This window comes from Tasmannia lanceolata, unplaced genomic scaffold (assembly GCF_043159265.1).
Source record: "Tasmannia lanceolata isolate RefF3 unplaced genomic scaffold, GAP_Taslan_0.1 ptg000015l, whole genome shotgun sequence".
NCBI lineage: Eukaryota > Viridiplantae > Streptophyta > Magnoliopsida > Canellales > Winteraceae > Tasmannia > Tasmannia lanceolata.
Genome location: NW_027518692.1, coordinates 63,004,115 through 63,028,217, shown reverse-complemented (window position 1 = coordinate 63,028,217; position 24,103 = coordinate 63,004,115). Strand labels below are relative to the sequence as shown.

Below are 24,103 nucleotides of genomic sequence, written 5' to 3'. Positions count from 1 at the left end.
TTCACAAAAGAGTGAAAGGCTGATTTCTGGGGGGGGGGGGGGGGCACATAAAATTACAGTTGGGTTTTCGTTATCCTGATTTTTAGGATATTTTCAAGCTCCCCTCACTCCTACCTCTCAAGTTTAATCCTTTCTTTAACAACTAGTGCTTATATTATTGATTATGAAAGTCTTTTCACAGGGTCGAGTCATCAGCGACAATGGACAATCTGTCATTAGTCATCAGCGACACCACATAAGCCTCGTGCTAAAGCTAATAAACTTGCCTCTCTCTCTCTCTCTCTCTCTCTCTCCCTCCCTCTCTCCACACATGAGACCCAACTAAATTCTCTCATTGCTAAATCAGATCGGTTTTCTCACAATCGTCTTCGATATGGGAATTCGGTTGAGTTTTGTTGTCTTCTCTCTCTTTACTATCCTGTTTTTACTTGTATGTATATCATGTGATCCCATAACAGAGGAGACTGAGAATCCTTCTCTGTTTCCAAAGGGCTTTCTTTTTGGAGCTGCCACTTCTTCATATCAGGTTAAAGGAAATCCCTCTCCTTTCTTACACTACTCAGTCAAAAACCAGATGGGTGCAGCCCATTTTTCTCTTTCAAGGATTTGATGAGATGTTTTTGATCTTTGAATTGAAGAAAATGGGTTTCTGAAGCTTCTTATGTGATTGTCTTTCATGCAGGTTGAAGGTGGTGTTTTGGAAGATGGAAAAGGTCTCAATAATTGGGACATTTTCGCCCATGAACCTGGTAAGGAGGGTCCCATTATGTGTGATAATATTAGGGGTGGCCAACCGGTTCGGTTCTGGGTTCTCGGTTCTTTTTTTTTCGGTTCTCGGTTCTCGGTTCCATGAACCGTAAGAACCGAACCGAACCGTAGTACACAGTAGGACCGAACCGAACATAATCGGTTCGGTCCGGTCCGGTTCTTCGGTTCTAATGGCTAATTATTAATTATTAATTATAATTTATAAAAACTTTTAATTAAAGTTATAATATAAGTTACTTTCTTATTATAAGAATAGTATTAACTATTACTTATTAATATTATAAGTAATTTATATTATTAAGTATATGTATAATAGAAATATAAAAATATTATATATATATATATATATATATATATTCAAAGTTCGGTTCTTCGGTTCCGGAACCGAACCGAAAACATTAGACCCGGAACCGAACCGAATAAGTTCGGTTCTTCATCAGTGGAACCGAACCGGACCAAAAATATTTTTTTACAGTTCGGTTCTGGTTCGGTTCTTCGGTTCCGGTTCGGTTCTTCGGTTCTGGTTCGGTTCTGGCCACCCCTATGTGATATGCCCTGTTTGGATTGCAGGAAATATATTTCTCGAAGAAAACTTAACTTTTTACTAGATTTTTTTTTTTTTTGAGCAAAATGATAAATTTTAGGGATCTCTTTATAAATTGTAGGTCCCTAAACTCCATGATTCAATTCACTTTTTTCGTATGTAATCAAACAATGGAGAACCATGAGATTTTGGAAACATTTTTCTTCTTCAAACTTTTCAAGAAAATTCCTTCAGCCCAAACTGAGCTAAAAACAAATATAAGGAGGGGTCTTACATTTTATATATGTATGACTTGTTGCAGGCAAGATCACGGATGGAAGTAACGGTGATATTGCAATTGATCATTACCACCGTTTTCTGGTAAGTTATCATCAGATGTTATATGGGAATTACATGGAAATACAAGGGCAGAAAAATTCATTGGGGCCCACCTATTTGGTTGATCTAAACCATTCTTTTGTTGATATCCCCATAGTAGATAGGATAGGGCTAAGGGTGTCAATTTTGGCTCGGGCTCGGAAGCTCGCTCGAGCTCGGCTCGAATCCTTAACGAGCCGAGCCCGAGTTAGGCCAGGCTCGGCTCGGCTCGGCTCGTTAAGGCTCGTTAAGAATTTAATATATTTAAATATATATATTATATACGGTGGTGTGTAAATATTTTTATGCACTCTTGAAATCATACTTTACACTCTTAGAACCACTATTTAACCCTTGGAATCAGTAAATTATGGTTCAAACACATACATAATGGTTCTAAGATGTTTAAGACAGCAATGATACACTCATTATCACTATTACAATGTAGGAACCACCACATTCACTCTTAGAACCATAATTTACACTCTTGGAACCACTATGTAACCTCTCGGAATCACTAAATTGTGGTTCCTTGGCCTACGTAATAGTTCCAAGATGTTTAAAACGCCAATGATATAATCATGACCACTTTGACAACCAATAAAATAGTATCACAATGTAACAACCACTTTTTGGACCATAATTTCCAGTCTTGGAACCACTAAATTGTAGTTCCGTAGCCTACATAATAGTTCCAATATGTTTAAAACACCAATGGTACAGTCATGATCACTTTTACAGCCACAAAAATACTATTACAATGTACCAACTACTACTTAGACTCTTGAAACCATAATTTACACTATTGGAACCACTATGTAACTTCTTAGAACCACTAAATTGTGATTTTGAGGCCTTCATAATGGTTCCAATATGTTTAAACAGTCATGATCACTTTTACAACCAATAAAATAGTTTTAAAATGTACCAACCACTACTTGGACTCTTGGAACCATAATTTACACTCTTGGAACCACTATGTAACCTCTCGGAACCACTAAATTGTGGTTCTGATGCCTACGTAATAATTCCAATATGTTTAAAACACCAATTATATAGTCATGATCACTTTTACAACCAAATGCCTCCTCCCCTTCTCTCTCAGCCCATCTCGTTTCCTGTTCAATCCAGAAAGGAATGGAGGCCAATCACTAAGGATAGTGATAAAGCTGTTCAGCTAAGTTCTGATTCTCCAATTGCTCATAATAGGATCAGCTTGGATCATCCTGAAACCCCTTCTACCAATAGTGCCTTATCTAGAAATAAATTCTCAGTCTTTGGCTCAGATATCCCCGAGACATCTACAAAGCAGACCAAGCCTCCGGACCTTTCTCTCTCTTTATCGCCCCCATTGTCTGAAGGTCCATGGAATTTAGTTCAGAGCAAGAAGAATAAAAAAGGAAAGTCAGCTGCTTCCCTCCTTAAGCCTCCTTCTTCCTGTGTGCTGCCATCCATCTCCCCGATCCCCTCTACTGGAATAAGGTCCCCATTTCGTGGGCTCATTCCGGGAGGCTGATCATGAATTGGGGTCTGCTTTTGGTGCTGGTGTTTTTGGGTCTGCTGTTAGCTCTGGTGCTGTTTGTTTTTGTGGTAGCTGTTCGAATTTTGGCAGTGTTGTGGCTGTTGTTTTCATTTTGCTGAAGTGGTTAGGTTGTTCTCCTTTGTTTGTATTTGTCGTTTTGTTGGGTGGCCTTTGGCTCCCTTTTGATAGTTTGTTTGCCCTTCTTCTGATGTGCGAGGGGCTTGCTTTTCTGTTTTCTTGTAGTATCTTTATTGATCTTTCTTAATATATCTGGTCGGGGTCCGCCTAACCCCAGCTTACCTATTTCAAAAAAAAAATATTATTACAATGTACCAACCACTACTTAGACTCTTGGAACCATAATTTACACTCTTGGAACCACAATGTAACCTCTCGGAACTACTAAATTGTGGTTCTGAGGCCTACATAATGGTTCCAATATGTTTAAAACACCAATGATACAGTAATGATCACTTTTACAACCAGTAAAATACTATTACAATGTACGAACCACTACTTGGACTCTTGGAACCATAATTTTTACTCTTGGAACCACTGTAACCTCTCGGAACCATTAAATTGTAGTTTTGAGGCCTACGTAATGGTTCCAATATGTTTAAAACACCAATGATACAGTAATCGTCACTTTAACAACCAATAAAGTAGTATTACAATGTACCAACCACTTTGGAACCATAATTTACACTCTTGGAACCACTATGTATTCTCTCGAAAGCACTAAATTATGGTTCTGAGGCCTACGTAATGGTTCCAAGATGTTTAAAGCACCAATGATACAATCATGATCACTTTAACAACCAATAAAGTAGTATTACAATGTACCAACCACTTTGGAAACATAATTTACAGTCTTGGAACCACTATTTAACCTCATCGGAACCACTAAATTTTGGTTCTGAGGACTAAGTAATGGTTCCAAGAGTCTAAGTATGCATACGATGTCCATTCAGACTTCTCTCTATACACACACACACACAGAGGGAGAGGTCAAGATAAACATGGTAATAACCAAACAAAGAGGTTGGTAGAGACTATGAAAATAAACCAAAGCACAAATAACATGAAAACATGAAAATGAGATATAAACCCTCTTCAAGTAGAGGAACATGGACTTACTTGGAGCTATGTTTATCCCAAGTTCAAATTTGTGACAAGTAATGGTGTTTTTTTTTCCCAATAATGAGATTGGAGCTTGCAAATGATGGCAATGGCTGTTTTTCACGTTGGATGGGTTGGGGAAGAAGAAAGAAAAAGGTGTAGTGGGTAGGTGAAAATAGCTTAGGGATTAGAGCCTAAAAAGATTGTGCGAAAAAGCAAGGGGGTATATTTGTCCTAAAAGCCATATTCTCTCACATGACAACCCTTTTTTTTATAAAATTGAAATGTCTACCCTTTATTCACAATATAACTAAAACTTTACATTTTTTAAATAATTTTCCCTAGTAAAAATGGAGAAAAAGCAAAGGATTATATCTGCAATTGTCGGGTCTTTTAAAGCACTAGGAGCAGTTTGGATACAAGGATTTTATAATCCAGAATTGTAAAATCCTGGATTGTACAAGGTAAAACCTGGGTTTCTTAAGCTATAACCTGGATTTTACAATCCTGTAAATGTGATGTATGGGACCTTGGGATACAAGGATTTTATAATCCTGGATTTTATGAGGTAAAACCTAGGTTTTACATTCCTGAAAATGTACAATCCAGGTTTTAGCTTATAAAATCCAAGATTTTACAATCATGGGAAATGATATCAGCACTTCAATGTTTTGATATCTACACTCTCCTTGCTTGTGTTTTAGTATTTAATGTGCTTGTGAGAGCTTTTGGGAACTGTAATAACATAGCTTTTTTTATGGGTACTGTAATCATGGTTTTAAATTTCAATCGAAATCTGAAATTTTGGATTTCGGTGGAGACCGACACCGAAATCGACCAAAACCGAAATGGTCATTTATTTCGGCCGAAATTCCGAAATTTCAGTTATCCTGAAATTTGACCAAAAAAACTGTTTTTTTATATTAATTAAATATTTTGCTGAAATTTAATATTAAATAAAATATTGGTTTCGGGTTATGTACCATATTTCGACCGAAATTTCGAAATTCCAGGGTCCGAAACGGGTACCGAAACCGAAATTTTAAACCTTGACTGTAATAACCGTAATAACATGTTGACAACCTTTTAAATACTAAAAGACAAGCTAGTGGCACTTTTTTCAGCTTTTTTTATTCAAACCGACAACTCAGTCTCATAGGTACACGCGAAAGACTAAAAAATTCCTCATGCCATTGTTTAATCAAAACAAGGATCTACTTCACGTCCTTAAATACCAGTCACAAGTGACCCTTCCCTTTCATGTTAGCCTCGCATCAAAAAGTAAAGGTAACATTACATTCCCATGGCCCTTCCAAGCCTTTCCCTTCAATCAAATCATTCAAACAATGCTCTCATTGCCTTCTCCATCGTAATTGTCATGATTTCTTGGTTGGTCCGGGTCATCAAGAAATCAAGCAAAGGCACTTTGCCATTGCCCCCGGGCCCACGTGGCTTACCACTAGTGGGTAACCTTCCGTTCCTCGAACCAGACCTCCATCGCTATTTTGCCAAATTGGCCCGCACCTATGGTCCCATCATGAAGCTAAGACTCGGCAGCAAGCTCTGCATAGTATTAAATTCCCCATCCGTTGTAAAAGAAGTCCTCAAAGACCAAGACACCACATTCGCCAATCACGATGCAATGGCAGGTGTAGATATTATCACATATGGGGGGTCCGATATCGTGTGGGAGTCCCTATGGCCCCCAATGGCGTATGCTTCGTAAGGTCTGCGTCCACGATTTCCTAAACAACTCAAACCTTGAGGCTGGTCGAGCTTTCCGACGAAAGGAGGTTCGCCTTACAGTTAGCAAACTGTATGCGAAAGCTGGGACCGGAATTACAGTGGGTGAGTACATAACTCAAACAATATTCAACACTATGACGAGTACACTATGGGGTGGCACACTCATGGGGAAAGAAGGGGTCAATATCGCATCGGAGTTTCAGGTAGTGCTGGGGCAAATTGTGGATATGTTGGGAACACCCAATATATCTGATCTCTTTCCTATTATAGCCCCGTTTGATGTACAAGGTGTGAAATCCAAAATGAAGAAGCTCATGTTGTGGTTCGATCGGATCTTTAATACGATCGTCGATCAACGGATAGCAATAAATAAAGAAGCAGGAGGGGAGAAAGAAACCAAAGATTTCCTCGATATCCTTTTGCAATTGCATAATGGTTTTGATCCCAAAACAAAATTGACCATGGACAACGTTAAGGCCCTATTGTTGGACTTAGCCATGGGTGGGACCGAGACTACGTCAACAACAAAGCCTGAAATAATTAAGAAAGTGCAAGAGGAATTAGACGCAGTGGTGAGGAAGGATAACATTTTACAAGAGTCTCATTTATCCCAATTGCGTTATTTAGAAGGGGGTGGTGAAAGAAGTACTACGTTTGCACCCGGGCCTACCACTTTTGATCCCACACTGTCCAAGTGTGCCATCAACGGTAGGAGGATACCGGATCCCCTTGGGCGCAAGGATCTTCATCAACGTGTGGGGCATACAGAGGGACCCATCACTTTGGGAGAACCCATCGGAATTCCAGCCAGATAGATGGTTTAGTGCAAAAAATGATCAATTGGATGTCAACGGTAACTATTTTGGGTAAGCCATAATCACGTATCAATTTCATCAATTTCGTAAATTTGGTAAATTTGGTAAATTTCGGTTTCTGAACGTTTTGGTTTCGGTCCTGACCGAAATTTAGGAATTCGGCTGAAATTTAAAACCATGCCATCATCACGTATCAATTCAACCTGATTGTCCATTTTTGAAAAAATCAAGAATATATATTCTTTTAATCCCTCGTGCTTCCTTTGATCATAACTTAGAGGTGCTCATAAAATATTTAAATACAAAGAAAGAGCCCACAAATCAACAACCTGTAACTTTGTTCCGCGTGGCAAACATATACTGAAATTGTTTTAAAAGATCAAAGTCCGAGATTTCACATAGAATTTTGTTTCACCTCTGTCGCGACTAAATGGTAGCTCACAAATCAACAACCTTTCACCCTTTTATGAAGGGCTGAGATTAATGTTACTAAAAAATGTCTTTTAATCTCATCCATTCACAAAAGAGTGAAAGGCTGATTTCTAAAGGGGGGGGGGCACATTGGGTTTTCGTTATCCTGATTTTTAGGATATTTTCAAGCTCCCCTCACTCCTACCTCTCAAGTTTAATCCTTTCTTTAACAACTAGTGCTTATATTATTGATTATGAAAGTCTTTTCACAGGATCGAGTCATCAGCGACAATGGACAACCTGTCATTAGTCATCAGTCATCAGCGACACCACATAAGCCTCGTGCTAAAGCTAATAAACTTGCCTCTCTCTCTCTCTCTCCCCCTCCCTCTCTCCCCCTCCCTCTCTCCACACATGAAACCCAACTAAATTCTCTCATTGCTAAATCAGATATTTTCAAGCTCCCCTCACTCCTACCTCTCAAGTTTAATCCTTTCTTTAACAACTAGTGCTTATATTATTGATTATGAAAGTCTTTTCACAGGGTCTCGTAATGTGAAAATGGACAATCTGTCATAAGTCATCAGTCATCAGCGACACCACATAAGCCTCGTACTAAAGCTAATAAATTTGCCCCTCTCTCTCTCTCTCTCTCTCTCTCTCCACACATGAGACCCAAGTAAATTCTCTCATTGCTAAATCAGATCGGTTCTCTCACAATCGTCTTCGATATGGGAATTCGGTTGAGTTTTGCTGTCTTCTCTCTCTTTACTATCCTGTTTTTACTTGTATGTATATCATGTGATCCCAAAACAGAGGAGACTGAGAATCCTTCTCTGTTTCCAAAGGGCTTTCTTTTTGGAGCTGCCACTTCTTCATATCAGGTTAAAGGAAATCCCTCTCCTTTCTTACACTACTCAGTCAAAAACCAGATGGGTGCAGCCCATTTTTCTCTTTCAAGGATTTGATGAGATGTTTTTGATCTTTGAATTGAAAAAAATGGGTTTCTGAAGCTTCTTATGTGATTGTCTTTCATGCAGGTTGAAGGTGCTGTTTTGGAAGATGGAAAAGGTCTCAATAATTGGGACATTTTCACCCATGAACCTGGTAAGGAGGGTCCCATTATGTGTGATATGCCCTGTTTGGATTGCAGGAAAAATATTTCTTGAAGAAAACTTAACTTTTTACTAGATTTTTTTTTTTGAGCAAAATGATAAATTTTAGGGATCTCTTTATAAATTATAGGTCCCTGAACTCCATGATTTAACTCACTTTTTTCGTATGTAATCAAACAATGGAGAACCATGAAATTTTGGAAACATTTTTCTTCTTCAAACTTTTCAAGAAAATTCCTTCAGCCCAAACTGAGCTAAAAACAAATATAAGGAGGGGTCTTACATTTTATATATGTATGACTTGTTGCAGGCAAGATCACGGATGGAAGTAACGGTGATATTGCAATTGATCATTACCACCGTTTTCTGGTAAGTTATCATGAGATGTTATATGGGAATTCCATGGAAACACAAGGGCAGAAAAATTCATTGGGGGCCACCTATTTGGTTGATCTAAACCATTCTTTTGTTGATATCCCCACCGTAGATAGGATAGGGCCGATATGGATAGGGCCGATAGGCTGTGCCCCGAAAAACTCCACGTCCATAGTTTAATCATAACCCTCCGGTATATTAGTTGTAAAGTCGATGGTTCAGTACGTTCAAAAACAACATTATGTATTGGAGGGTTAGGATCATCCTATGGAGTTCTTTGGGGAGAGTTTTTATATGATGCCTGACCATGAAAATTACAAGGGCAGGGTGTTAAAACCCACCCTGCCCCCTTGATTTTTGATCTAAGGGGGAAGTCAAAAAAGGTATTTTTGACCGGATCAAAAATCAAGGGGCAAGGTTTTGACACCCTACCCTTTTAATTTTCACAGTCGGCCATGGGCCTATCTACGGCAGAGACCAACTTATGAAGGATTCAGATCATCCGAATAGGTGGGCCGCATGTCATCATGATAGATTATATACGGTGGTGTGTAAATATTTTTTTAGAGTCCAAGGATTATATATGGTGGTTACTTATTTATAAGTCCAAGGATTATTTTTTCTTAGAAAAAAATAAAATACAAAAACTCATGATGATGATTTATTGTATTTTGAAGAACCAATATTTAAAGCCATTCATGACTTCATGCTGTAATAACTTTTATTCTGAATGATGATTTATTTTAAAGTCAAATGCTAGTGCTATATTAAAAAGGTTATTTTCTAATTAGAAAAGGCAAACTTGAAGTTTTTAAAATTCTCTAAATTTTGATTGAAGTTTTTTTTTTCCAAGAACTACCGTTTCTTTTCTGCCTAGAAAGAGTCTTGTTGCTTGTTAGACCATAGACTAGAAAGAATAAAGAGAATGGGTTGTGTCTATCAAAAGCTAAAACAAGTGAGCTATACATGTCAGCTCCCAACCCTCATTTTTATAATATGGAAGAAAATCTACGATTAATTTTATGGGTAAGCTGGGGATTAGTGAGGACCTGACCGACTTATTAGATAAAGAGAAAACGAACCTTAACTCAGAACATGTGAGAGATGGCGAATAAAGGCTCAGCACATATGAGTGACAAACACTAAGCCTAGTTCTGGAGTCTCTTCTTCACCACTGACCTCATGCTCAACTCGAATCAGCTGGGGTTGATTGCATTCATCCTCTCATATACAATTTTTTTTATTTTTTTTTTATTTTTTGGAGATTCTTTGTATCTACGAAAATTCACACGAGGTGCATCATAAGGCAAGCTTCTTCTTAAGTCATTTGGGGAGAGAGAGAGGGAGAGAGAGATAAGTCTTATGATACATTTTAACGGCCTTCAAAAAGTGGTTAGAAAAGTCAAATTTGAGAAGAAGAGAGGCATTATCAAACGTGGGAGTGCGTATATGGTTGGTTACCCTTTTAAAATCGAAATAGGTATGAGTGTTTTAGTCATTTCATCTCTTCTTTCGGTTCCGGCCCTTCTTTTATTCCTCCTCTCTTATTTTTATTTCCCTTCACTTTGTCGATGGGGATTTGCATAGCAGAACAACCCCCGTTATTTCGGCTTTCCCTTCGTACCACTGAAAAAATCCGCCCTGAAACAGAGATAGTTTTTGAGAGATGAGAAAAAAGAAAGAAGCTGCGAGTACCCAACATGCGTTTGAAGGTTTTTGTATTGTATATAAGATTGTGATTGATTTTGAAATAAACAGGAAGATATTGAATTGATGAGTTATCTTGGACTCGATAGTTATCGCTTCTCCATTTCCTGGGCAAGAATCCTTCCAAGTAAGTACGAATGGCTTATTGACATGCATTGTGTTATGATAGATGCCTTGAATATTTTCATGTTCAATATTTTTTTTTTGGCTCTGTTTATCTGAATCAATTCAAATTGGAAGATAGGAGGGAGATTTGGGGGCATAAATGAGGCTGGAATCAACTTCTACAACAAGTTCATTGATGCCCTCCTACTGAAAGGTACCACCACCACCATACTTATAACAACTACTGATGTATTATGTATGAGAAAAAATAAAATCATTACAATCTTACATATTGCTTCCCCTCACTATCTTGATGAACAATACTTGATATCATGGGAGGTGAAAGAAATATAGGAAAATTGATTCCTTTACATAGGCATTCAAATTCAGATAGAAAATCTGCCGCTGAGTTTGCCTCTTTCCATTTGTGTGAGATTCTCCAAATCTTCAAGTGTTGAAGGGACTTTTCAATCTTTGCAAGGGTGGCGATTTTTCGCCGTGGGCAATGGGTTTCTTTTTCTTTTTTTTACAATCTTCACCGCTACTTCCGAATCTAATTTGACCCATAGATTCTCAACTTGATGCTCCTTTGACAGAAGGAGACCTTGTTGTAACAAATGCACAAAATAAAATAAGATATTACCCGAAAATATGAAGAAAGAACCAAGATTTAGAGGCGCGTAAACGCTTCTTGAAGATAGTTGAAGCCCTCTCGTACGTGCAAACGGAAGACAACTATGGCAGCACTATCTCCGGGATTCAACCAAGCCCAGATTCCTTGTACATCAAAGAGAGTTGCACTTCTCTTCAATGGATTGTGTATCTTCCTCCGATCGATCAAACAAGTGAAACAAGTTTTGTTCAAATGACTTTTCTGAAAATATACTCTATGGAAGGATTGCATTTCACATTTCCGACTCCAACCATTTGATCCCTTTATATAGTGTTGAAAAGATATAGGTTCCTTGAACCATTTAAAGTCAGGATCAAGTTTCAAGAAAATTTAATTCATGTATCTAGAATAAATACATGACTCTATTAAACACATTGTACCATTAAGGGGAATGTATCTTATCCAAATTAAAGAACAAATAGATTTATGAATCTAAGTTCATGAATTTTATCCAAACTATATTTAGAAAACCAAAGTTCAAAGAATGAGATCTGTCGGGAAAGTTGCCTTATTTCCCACCCACGGTGGTTGCTTGGGTGGGAAGGCAAAGGCAAAAATAGAGAAGTCTATTTTTAGCTTTTGGGGAAAACTAAACTATAAAAAGAGAAGTGTTGTTCTCTTGGGTTGCGGCGAAGCAAGACATCTTTGGTGTGTCGGCTGCCAAAGGAGAGAGAAGAAAAAGAGAGAGAAAGGGAGAAGAGGTTTTTCATCTCGGGGTTTTCTCTTGGGTTCTTTTTCGGGTTTATCTCTCGCGTTATCTCTTGTGTACGGTCTTGGGTTTGAGAAGCAATGAAAGGGTTACGGGTTTGTGGGTTTGCGATTAATCCATTGTAGTCCTCGTATATTGTTTTTCTCATAGTGGAAGATCGTGTTTCTCGCCCGTGGAGTAGGCTTGGCCGAACCACGTAAAATATATGTGTTCATCTTGTGGCTTGCTTGTTATTTTTTCTTTTCCGTTAAATTTGTGCACGATCGGAATCGGATTGCCTGACGGATTTTCTCAACAAGTGGTATCAAAGCTCAGGTGAAGCGACTGTCGAGGCCTGGTGGAGTAATCGTGGGTGTTGTGGTTGGATCGCAATTAGAGCGATTTTTGGGAGTACAAAGATTGTCAAGAAAGATTCTCGTTCGAGGTGGAGCGCTACACCTTGAAGAGCGGAGTAATCTGAGATGGTGGTAAAATCAAGTTCTACTCAGTTCAACATCGACAGATTTGATGGAAAGGACAATTTCACCCTATGACAGATGAGGGTGAAGGAGATCCTAATTCAACAGGACTTGGCTAAGGCGTTAAAGGGAAAGGATGATAAGCGTGAGAAGATGACGGTGCTTGCGTTGGGGAGGATGGATTGATATCCCTCTCCAAGGTTGACTAGGTGAGTCAACGGGTTGGGAGCTACACATGAGCATTGGCCGTGTTGATCGAATCGGGAGGAGTCAGAACCAAAGTGATTCGAGGGTGTGTAGCTGGTACTTCAGAAGGTCAATGGTGGTTTGCTGCGGTAGCGGACTGGTGGCGACATCAATGAAAAATCTTCAGGTGGCTGGGAAATAAGCCAAGGTGGAGATTGTTGGGAAAGTTGCCTTATTTCCCACCCACGTTGGTTGCTTGGGTGGGAAGGCAAAGGCAAAAATAGAGATGTCTATTTTTAGCTTTTGGGGAAAACTAAACTATAAAAAGAGAAGTGTTGTTCTCTTGGGTTGCGGCAAAGCAAGACGTCTTTGGTGTGTCGGCTGCCAAAGGAGAGAGAAGAAAAAGAGAGAGAAAGGGAGAAGAGGTTTTTCATCTCGGGGTTTTCTCTTGGGTTCTTTTTCGGGTTTATCTCTTGCGTTATCTCTTGTGTACGGTCTTGGGTTTGAGAAGCAAGAAAAGGGTTGCGGGTTTGTGGGTTTGCGATTAATCCATTGTAATCCTTGTATATTGTTTTTCTCATAGTGGAAGATCGTGTTTCTCGCGTGTGGAGTAGGCTTGGCCGAACCACGTAAAATATCTGTGTTCATCTTGTGGCTTGTTTGTTATTTTTTCTTTTCCGTTAAATTTGTGCACGATCGGATCGGATTGCCTGGCGGATTTTCTCAACAAGATCTTTGTGGAAATTGAAAAGCCACAAACTTAATTTTCCAATATCTTTTTGGAAATTGAAAAGTCACAAATTTATATTTTCAAAATTACATCTATAAAATACAATTTGAAACACAGTTCCAATCGACCTTGGTAGATAGCCGTGAGCTCTGGCGCATGTCTTCTTTTTCCACATTGATAGAAAACACAACTGTTATGTTTCCATCCGAGTCTCTCATAATACCTCCTATGGATGCATTCCGCTGTTGGTGATGCATCAATATTTAGTTTGAACATGCCATTCGCAGGTTTGCTCCATTTGCAAATTCTTGTGATCGGCCGCTTTGAGAATATGGCATATTCAAGATTACCCGCGGCTTCCGTGTTTCTATGGGTGTCCTGATATCTTGTTTCAAGTGGATCAATCTGATTTTGACGTCGTTGAGAATGTCTTTTAGTACCATTCTCTTGTGCTTCGACACCCCTGTAAAGATTCTTGAATTTCTCTCCTTTCATATGTAATATATAGTAGCTGCAAACCCAATTCTCATGGCTGTTGTTTTCCTCTAACCCATTCCTCTTCCTTTATCAGGCTTTTATGTGGTTTACGCCTGTAGTTGAATCTCCACGATATTGATCTCCATATCCAACTTGAGTACGAACAGTTAAAGAAGAGGTGATTTGTGTCTTCTACTTCGGAATTACATAATATGCAATATGAGAGTACATTTATTTCCAAATGAAATAATCTTTTCGCCGTGCTCAACTTTCCTTGCATTTATTGCCATGCTATGAAGGCATGTTTTGGTATACACCCTTTAGACCAGATTGTTTTTGCCCAAGGTTTAGGTTCATCATATCTTCTCAGTGCATTCCATGCACTCTTGATTGTCAAATCTCCTTGTGTTGTTTCCTTCCATACGGGCCTGTTGTTGCTGTTGTTGTTACTACTATTGATAATTACTCTGTTGATACTGCTACTCTGATTTTTGGTGTTGCACAACTGTATCTACGCTTTCTTGTGGCAAGCTAGAGCCATCGAATGGGGCTTGACTCATTATTGATCTGTCTTCATGAATTCACAACTCTGCATTTATCTATTTTATTGTACTTGTATGCATGTTTAAAAACTGACTTGACACCAAAACACGCCACTTGAATTTAACTGAGCTCGACCAGTTCAATCCCCCACCTGGGAAAAAAATCAGTGGACTTAAAGAGTAAAAGTGTTTAAGGATTCATGAAAATGTTATAACATCATTAGGAAATAACAGACAGACACACACATACAGATTTGACTTCTTTAAGATTCATAAAAAAATGTTATCTTTTGTTTTTGACTAGTTGACAACCCATCTAAATAACCCAAATGAATTTAGCTGGGTTTCCAACAGAAATTAAATAAAGTAGGAAACCCATAAAAAGAAAGGACCAAAAATCATCAATCCACCTATTTGACTTCTTTAAGATTCATAAAAAAATGTTATCTTTTGTTTTTGACTAGTTGACAACCCATCTAAATAACCCAAATGAGTTTAGCTGGGTTTCCAACAGAAATTAAAATAAAGTAGGAAACCCATAAAAAGAAAGGACCAAAAATCATCAATCCACCTATTTGGCTGAATCAATTTTCTATGGTAAATGAGTATCAAGTGTAGGCTGATATTTAAAGTTGGTAATCTAATTACAAATTCACTGGTGCTTTAATTTAACATGTCATTTTTTTAATATGCAGGGATTCAGCCCTTTGTTACCTTGAATCATTTTGATATCCCTCAAGAACTTGAAGATAGATATGGATCCTGGCTAAATTCGGAAATACAGTAAGAACATTCCATATACAATGTACTGTTCATTTACTTATAATATAGTTGAAAAGCTCGGATTCAGATCTCATGGCACTTGTTAACACTCTCTAAAGTTAACATGGGCTAAAAGACTAAAGTACTCCCAAGGGCACAGATAATAATGGAAGTAACTCGGGGCAAATGCTTAACTTTTTCAACCCATTACATTTTCAATTTTAAAAACTAATAATTTTAGGCCAGGTTCTAGATTTCTATCTTACCCCGGAAGCTGATATCCGCACTACGCGTATTTCATAACTGCAATTAGGTTGACTGTCATAAAGTGAATTTGTATAGTTTTACTTAAAACATGACCAAAATGCCCTTTAAGGTTCTGCAAATTTGAGACAGAAATCTTACCATTCAAAAAAAAAAAGAATTTGAGACATAAATACAGTAATAGTGTTTTCAGTGCAGAAGAAATTATGCTAGAAAAGATCAAGCTTAGCAATTGTTGATCAGTGCTAAGACCTAAGAGAAATAATCCCCGATTCTCCGAATCCCATTGATTCCTTCTCTTCCTTTCCTCTTTCTCTGTTTTCACCTTTTATTACCCCTTCTCTATTCCTCACCCACATTCAACATTGCAATGACTCTTTGAATGTGTTTGTCCTTGACCTTGCTGCAATCTTGTATTCTACTTTACCTATGGTTCCATCCGCCTCACCATCCTGCGCTAGTCTTTTGTCATGCTGCTACTAATTTTAGGCCTACATAATCTGGTGCATTATTTTCTCAAGTAAATAAATAAAAATAGGGAAATGATAAATTCGCACACCCTGTAGGATAATTTGCATCCCTTTAACGTGAATTTACTGGCAGATTTTAACGCTTTTTCACGTTAAAGGGGTGCGAATTTATGAGCACCCTAAAAATAATATGGCATATTATGACATTCCTGACAGTTCCACGCCTTTACTGAACGGAAATGAGATCCTTTGTGCTGAATGAAAATGAGACTCGTGCCCTATTGAAGGGCCTTCACCATTATATTAGCATATTTCCATTCCCTTTCTTGTCGAAGAGGACTAGTCCAGTGTAATATTGTGGGCAAAAGACGCATCACTAGAACCGTGCAGACTTGCTGCAATCACTGACCAGATTATAGACATCGCTGTACATGGGGAAATATCTACCTCAATTATAATCTTTCTGGTTCTAATAAATTCTGCCTACTATTTTTTTTAAAAAAAAAAAAACTAAAAAAGGTGAAAAGGAGAGAAGAGTACTAAGATGGAAATGAGAGGAATTGTTAGTTTCTCTTTGAACTGAGGGAAACTAACTAGTCGTCCAAGTTATCACTGATGTATTGTTGCAATCAAACTGCAGAGTTCCAGAGAAGGTCAGGTGGTGGTTGATATTGATAGGGTGCAGAGGAATAAGCTAGGGAGGACTGGAGAGGATATAGAAAGAGAATGTAGACATTTTAGTAAATGACTTATAAAGGTCACAAAATGACAAATAAAAGGACTGCAGTTATCAAGTATCATGAGCTCGGATATCAGCTTCATTTCCGTTAAAGCCATTTGCACCTAATGCCTTCATTGATCTTGCATACAGCTATATACCAAAACATGCTATTAAATGTCTCCCCCATGCAATTAGTGCACATGCCCTTCCATTCAAACCATCAAATCGATCTGTCAACAGACAAAACCTGTATGATGTTCCTAACCATCTGAACAATAGCTTTTCTTTTTTACATTCATCGAAAGTTGTTGGCAGTGGTGCACAGAATATTACATTGATTTGGGTAGCTAGGATCATTAGTTTGGATCCAGCTTTGGTTTATAAAACATCCAAATGGTGGCTCAATTGGTCTGTGTACATGAACATGTGCACTGATTGGAGATTAGGGATGGTTTATTATCGACTTTCAGCATATCGTTTGTAACTTTTTGTACAACTTGCTCCTCAAACATTGACACGGTATATAACCCAATACTATTGTCCAATTGGTGAACATGGTCATTGAATCTATGGCCTGAAAGGCATTGCTTAGGGCATGGACATTTTTTTATAAGCCTAGCAAAATATTCTCATCCTTAACACTTTGGCTTTAAACTTCGCAGGGAGGATTTTGGCTACTTTGCAGATGTGTGTTTTGGTGCATTTGGTGATCGAGTGAAGTATTGGGTTACCTTGAATGAGCCTAACTTATATACGATTCGAGGTTACCGGTTAGGGTCCTATCCACCTGCATATTGTTCAAAACCATTTGGGAATTGTACGCGCGGGGACTCAGATACAGAACCCTTTGTTGTGGCCCATAACTTCATCCTTTGTCATGCAGTTGCTGTTGATATTTACAGAACTAAATATCAGGTATTGAACAAAAAAGCGAACACTATTATAGGTTGTGCCATTATTCAACTATTATCATCCAGTGAAAATCCTATGAAATATTTTGTAAACAGAGACACAATGGAAGCTTATTTACTGTTCTAAATGAAATAAAGCCTTCCTGTTTCCCCTTCCAAATCATGTTTCGGACAGTGTGGAGTGTGGGGCCATATATATAGCATCCCCTGCTAAAAGATAAAAGTACGTCTTTAATCCGGGCCCACATCCCATCATTGTCTGATCATCAAACGAATGGTGACATACCCTCGTAAACTGTTCTTCTGGTATGCAAGAAAGCACCATGGCATTTGACATTTCTCCTCCATAAATGGTGCATGAGTCTCTTCAGTTTCACATTTCATTTTAGAAAGAACAAGGAGGTAGCATCGGTATCGTCATGAGTGCAAGATGGTTCGAACCCCTCAGCAACAACTCGGAAGATGTTGCAGCTGCCCAGAGAGCCCTGTCTTTCTATATGAATTGGTAAGTTTCTCCATCATCCAAAAGAAATACATACATAAATACATACCCCGGTTTTGGGAGAATCTGTTTAAGAAAATTTGTAGCAGATTTCAGGTACATTTTGGTTCGTTTTGGATTCCCGAGCATGAAGATCAAATGGGAAAGAAGATTAGTATAGCTTTAATGAGTTGTAATTGATTTATGATGATTTTTTTTTTTTTTTTTAATTTTTGATAGAAGACTATAATTTCTTAGGTTTAACTCGACTTCAGTTTTCAGTGATTGAATTGTATTAGGAGAGTTAGTAGTTGAAATTTCCTTGGTTATCTAGAACTAAAGATATTTTTTTATAAATAAGTAGGGGAAGGCACATGAAACAGAAAATCTTAAATTTTGCACCTGAATATATTGAATATCGGAATCCGACATGTGCCCGTCACGGATGCTTTGCCCATCTAGAATCTGCAACATAACCACACTATCACAGGGGCCACACGACGAGGTGCATGTGATGTCATCAATAACCTTCTGTGCAGCATAAATAGATATCCTCCTTCGGCCTTTCTATGATACATCTTTTACACATATATAGTTATACCTACAAAAGTGGGAGTTGCTATTTGTATGTGAGATCAATTTTCTTTTGTGCTACAGTCAACTTTGCATGATCAAGTTTCACAGCATAGATCTGGTAAATTAGGAAAGTTTTGGATCTTGAGAATCGATTCCGAGTCCAAAACTGATTATTGGACTCAAAATTACATGCACTTTTGAGTCCAATAATCAGTTTTGGAGTCGAAATCCCAAATCTCAAAATCCAGAACAAACAGGGCCTAACTGTTTTGCATTTTCCTGTCAACATATATGCATCCCTACCTACGCACATAAATTCCTAAATAGATACTTACATATGTACTTTACATTAATGAACAACTCATGAACTCAAGTGAGTTATTTTTTGCAGGATTTTAGATCCCATTATATTGGGAAAATATCCAGCAGAAATGCATGAGATTTTGGGATCCATTTTGCCTACATTTTCAAGAAAGGACCGGGAGAAATTGCGGAAGGGCCTGGACTTCATTGGCCTCAATCACTACTCAGGCGTGTATGTCAAAGACTGCTTGTTCTCAGCATGTGAATTTGGAAATGGAAATACCAAGTCAGAAGGTTTCATCTACGAAACTAAGGAAAAAGATGGCATCTTCATTGGAGAACCTGTATGTAACCTAACCTTGTCACCATTAACACCACCACCATCGTCACTTATTACGGTCCAAAGTTTTTTGTTCATGTAGACTGTGATGGGATGGTGCATTTATCCACAAGGAATGGAGAAGATAGTTTTGTATATAATGGATAGATACAGCAACATACCCGTGTTTATCACAGAAAATGGTGAGCCAAATAGTGTCGGTTTTCTTGTTTTATGGGTGTTTTTTTTTCATTTCTTTTTCTTTCTGCTGATATTTGAATTAAAATGTATTTGATTTATTAGGATTTGCTGACGAGAACCATCCTAATGTCAACATTGGGTCTTTCCTTCATGATGTTGAGAGAGTAAAGTACATCAGTGGCTACTTGGATGCCCTTGCGACAGCAATCAGGTACGCACAAGTAAACATGAACGACCATGCTTAGAACTGAGTATGTACCTACTGCTCATGGTAGTTAAGTGAAAACTGGTCTGTTTTTCATGTGTAATGACATGAGATTTTCTTGATTGCGTGCATATGAAAACAATAGAGTTGGAATGCTGTTCTCTTTGTGGTCCATCGTACACTCGTAACATGGAGGTAGAACTAGAATAAAGGAATACATCTTAATTTGCAATTCCACACTAAATCCATGTTTGTTTTGGATTTTTAGGACCAATTGTGAGTCCAAAGCTGATTATTGGACCCAAAATTAAACGTGGCCTAATTAGTTTGCATCCTGGTCATTACCCGGGGATGCTGATTCTTTCTTCTTCTTTTTTTTTAAAAGAAGTTAATATTAATTTTTTTATAAAGAATAGGACACTCATTGTTCCATAATTTAGTACTGTATCTCACGGGATGTACTTGTATGTGCACTTCCTTGGACATGAATGTATGTTTAGAGCCTACCAATTTCTGTATATTGTTTTGGCTGAGCAGGAAAGGAGCGGACGTGAGGGGGTATTTTGCCTGGTCCTTGTTCGACAATTTTGAATGGATATTTGGATATACAAAGAGATTTGGGCTTATCTTTGTTGATTTGGAAACATTGAACAGAACTCCAAAGTTATCTGCAAATTGGTACAAACAGTTCATTGAAAAACACAAAACAAACAAAAGCATGATTGCTGAGAACATTCGAGAGTATCTGGAAGGTCGTCGAGATGGCATATAGAAGCCCAGCTTCAGAGACCAGTGGTGTCATGAAGCTGATAATGGTAATTGGTATTGTCATGCTCAGAGATCAGGTATTCTGGTATTTATCAATGAAGTTATGTATTGTGGACGTGTATGGATACAGCTAAAATCAGGGCCTCTTGTACATGGTCATTTGAAGCCAACTTCATTTGCTACTAAGATGCTTTAATTTGTTTGGATGCTATTAATAGTGTCATTTAAAGATGGTTTATTATTCATTTCGAAGACCCATTTGCACATGATATCATTTGTCCTTGCAATGAGTTCATGTCTGGGTCCAGGCCTCAGGTCATTATCTCCCTCTCGTTTCTCTTATACATTGTCTTGTGGCAGCGATGATCAACACTTTCGTTCATCATGTGGCACCAACCAATGATGATCTCCTGCTTGTCATTTTCCCCATCCCAAAAAGCTTAGTCACAGGATTTCATTGATGGCAATCCACCTCCAATAGGTGATATTTTCCTTTCTGGCATACGTTATGTGGTTTTCAGTTGTGGAGAAAATGGTCTTCACCTTCATCATCCCAGCCAAAAAAATCTCAGGTTTTTTTTGACAGCAAACACCACTGACCAACAGCTTTATGATGTGGGATCCGCTAACATCGATTGGCAGAAATTTCCCTTCGGATTGGATCCGCCAATGTCTTGCTCACGATCTGTCCCTTCTTATTCCATATTGGTTGGATCCTTTTCAGTCCTTGTCAGATCTTATTTTATTAGGTTGGGTCGAATTAGACCCTCCATTGGAGTGTCCTATCATCAAACTTTGTACGATTCGAGCCTTCTTAAACCTTCCTCATTCATTGAGATGGGATCTTCGCACGCTCGAGGTTAAGAATGTCTTAAACCTTCCTCAATGAGTTTTTTTACATGCACCAACCATGAGAATTTGTGGATTCTTTCGAGCCATATTTTGTATAACATCTTAATCGTGCCGTTTATGGACTACGCCAGGCTCCCTAGCTTGATTCACACGATTTACATCTTGGAACCAAGCATGTCAATTCACGCATGCCCCTAGCACGCCTCATCTTCTGGTTGCCAAATGGATACTAAGATATCTTAATGGCACAATGCTTTGTTGTTTATGCTTCATGCATTCCTGTGTCACTCATTTTGTGACATAGGTTTATCGTGATGACCGTCACTCAATCAGTGGTTCTTGCATCTTCCTTGGACCGAATCTTATCTCACTAGCCTTCAAGAAACAATCGATAGTTTCATGTTCTAGTACAGAAGCTGAATATCAATCTCTTGTTATTACAGTGAGTGAACTTTTTTTTTTTTTTTTTTTAAAGATACAGTGATTGAACTTTTGTGGGTCCAAAATGTAGGTATATATGAACTCCAATTATAACATCCCTTCACTCCTACCTCACAGAACGGAACCCAAAGAAAAACGTGCTTTCACATATTCTTAACCCGAAATATGGATTAGTATAGAAAATGTTCCCTTTTAGGATATAAGAGAATCAAAATTTCCATGAATGGACATGGCACATCGAGATTAACTATATTTCATAGTACTCACAGTCAAATTTGTTCTAAGCTTTTAACAATTTGCCGATTACCAAAGGATTTTTAACCACTTAATGCGGTCCTTGGATGGGGAGGGGTATAGCAATAAGTGTTCGCTCTCTTAGTTGTACTAGTAAGAAACCCATGCGATGCATGGGGGCAACTAAGAAAATTAATTGAACACACAGAGAGAGAACAGTAGTAAGTGGGAACTTCAATGTAAATATTAGAATTTGTAAGGATTATCTAGATTTTACAATGAAACGGTTATAGCTCTCTATGCATGGAGTAAAGTAATGGGCCCGCTCTATCAAAACATGAAGTGTAAAATAGGAGGCCCCACCTTATGAATGGATTTGGGTGGAGATGGTGAAGCCCATCCATAAAAATATGAGATGTAAAATGGTGGCCCCCACCTTATGAATGCGTATGTGTGGAAATGTCGGGGCCCCAACCATTAGTGTAAAATGGTGGCCCAATGCACCCATCAAAACATGAAGTGACAAATGGCGACCCATAAACCCGACCCAAGTTGCACCCCTAATAACGGAGCAAAACAAATAGTATTCAAGGGATTATATTGTAATAATCATGTAAAATATTAGAGACTTGTATTTAAGATCATTCAGATTTATAGAGATCCCATTTAGTTCTACTTCTTAGAAAAAATATATCATATAGGTCAAACCAAACCGAAAAATACTTCCTAGCGCCCATATTATTGGGTGATCTAAATCATTGTGCCCATATTTTTCTCCATAGGATGATCCTAACCCTTCAATCCGAATACCTTAAAAATTTAGAGGAATTAAATCACAAAAATGGAAAACTGGTACAATCAATTAAAAATTAATACACCGAATCAGCATGGAAGTTCTACCAAGAAAAATATCATTAGAAACAACAAATTAATTAAAAAATTCTGTAAGAAATAATTACCCAGATCTATATTCACCTTAGAAACACGACGACAGAAAATTAAAAAAACTAGTATAAGATGGGGAAAGTTGGAATTGTTAAAAGGTCACTCTTGTCTAAAATTCCTTAATAAATTAACTTCAAAACACCAAATGTATAGGATTGGCTATATGAAATGCATGTAGGTATTCTTGTTGGTGTAGCCTCTAATTGTAAAGTCAACAATATTCCCCTGATTATATCGATATCCACCTCTTCAACCTCAATCTGCAATGAAATCCACTATTTTCTGATAATTTTCTCTAAAATTAATAGGAACATCAAATAGGAAACAAACTAATACTCGTTTTATATTATATGTGTTTTTCTAAAGGGGATGATGCTACGTTGGATTGTGTGCCGGATGGGGGAGCTGTCCACGTGGGCGTGAACAGTGAAACCTCTACCTACCTATATTATAATAGATTGATATTCTCTATCAACTACTTCTAGAACTTATCCCATATTATTGATGCTACTTAACTAAGGAATATTTTACATTTAATATAACCAGTCAATGCTAGACGTCCGATCATATGGCTTATGAATAAAATGCAACGGTTCACGTTCAATAGACGACAACAGCTACGTCCTACCCGTGATATTTCAGCCCTTCCTGCCAATGACTCCATCCCTTGTCGCCTCGTTTTTGTTATCGAGAAATAATACTTCACATTATTGCTTTGTTTTTGACATTTTGTTACCAAGAAATGATACGACAAGATTGCCTCGTTTTCGTTGCCAAGAAATGAAAGGGATACCTAGAAAATCATTTCATTTGGATGTGAGTAGAATACGGGGTTAATTAAACATAATTAATTAACAGCATTGTTCGATCTGCTTCCTGTTAAATAGGAGAAAAAAAACAAACTACTTTATATTTTTACAACCAATACAATACTATTATAACGTAGGCACCACTACTTGCACTCTTGGAACCATAATTTACACTCTTGGAACCACTATGTAACCTCTCGGAATCACTAAATTGTGGTTCATTGGCCTACGTAATAGTTCCAAGATGTTTAAAATGCCAATGATATAGTCATGACCACTTTGACAACCAATAAAATAGTATCACAATGTAACAACCACTTTTTGGACCATAATTTCTAGTCTTGGAACCACTAAATTGTAGTTCCGTAGCCTACATAATAGTTCCAATATGTTTAAAACACCAATGATACAGTCATGATCACTTTTACAGCCATAAAAATACTATTACAATGTACCAACTACTACTTAGACTCTTGGAATCA

The 24,103-nt window shown here is 37.9% G+C and overlaps 1 protein-coding gene across 2 annotated transcripts; it reads left to right on the top strand.

Annotated features, from left to right (window-relative positions):
• The first annotated feature begins 312 nt into the window (after window positions 1–312).
• On the top strand, window positions 313–20,585 carry LOC143892951 (beta-glucosidase 18-like). Of its 2 annotated transcripts, XM_077397873.1 has the most exons (14): window positions 313–526; window positions 683–749; window positions 1,614–1,672; window positions 8,323–8,389; window positions 8,708–8,766; window positions 10,531–10,606; window positions 10,724–10,798; window positions 15,055–15,142; window positions 17,239–17,491; window positions 17,877–17,992; window positions 18,936–19,191; window positions 19,270–19,369; window positions 19,470–19,578; window positions 20,110–20,585. In XM_077397873.1, exons 1-14 carry the CDS (start codon window positions 374–376, stop codon window positions 20,342–20,344), a joined length of 1,713 nt encoding a protein of 570 aa, XP_077253988.1. In that variant the 5' UTR covers window positions 313–373; the 3' UTR covers window positions 20,345–20,585. The 2 variants fall into 2 exon arrangements, with proteins under 2 accessions (XP_077253988.1, XP_077253989.1); XM_077397874.1 differs by lacking the exons at window positions 313–526; window positions 683–749; window positions 1,614–1,672 and adding an exon at window positions 7,801–8,166.
• The last annotated feature ends 3,518 nt before the right edge of the window (window positions 20,586–24,103 follow it).

What these genes read in the sequence shown, in the direction of transcription:
- LOC143892951 (XM_077397873.1), top strand. Translation starts at nt 374, where the DNA reads ATGGGAATTCGGTTGAGTTTTGTTGTCTTCTCTCTCTTTACTATCCTG. An exon ending in CTGCCACTTCTTCATATCAG is followed by an intron (nt 527 to 682) that starts GTTAAAGGAAAT and finishes TCTTTCATGCAG; the next exon opens with GTTGAAGGTGGTGTTTTGGA. An exon ending in GCATCTTCATTGGAGAACCT is followed by an intron (nt 19,192 to 19,269) that starts GTATGTAACCTA and finishes TTGTTCATGTAG; the next exon opens with ACTGTGATGGGATGGTGCAT.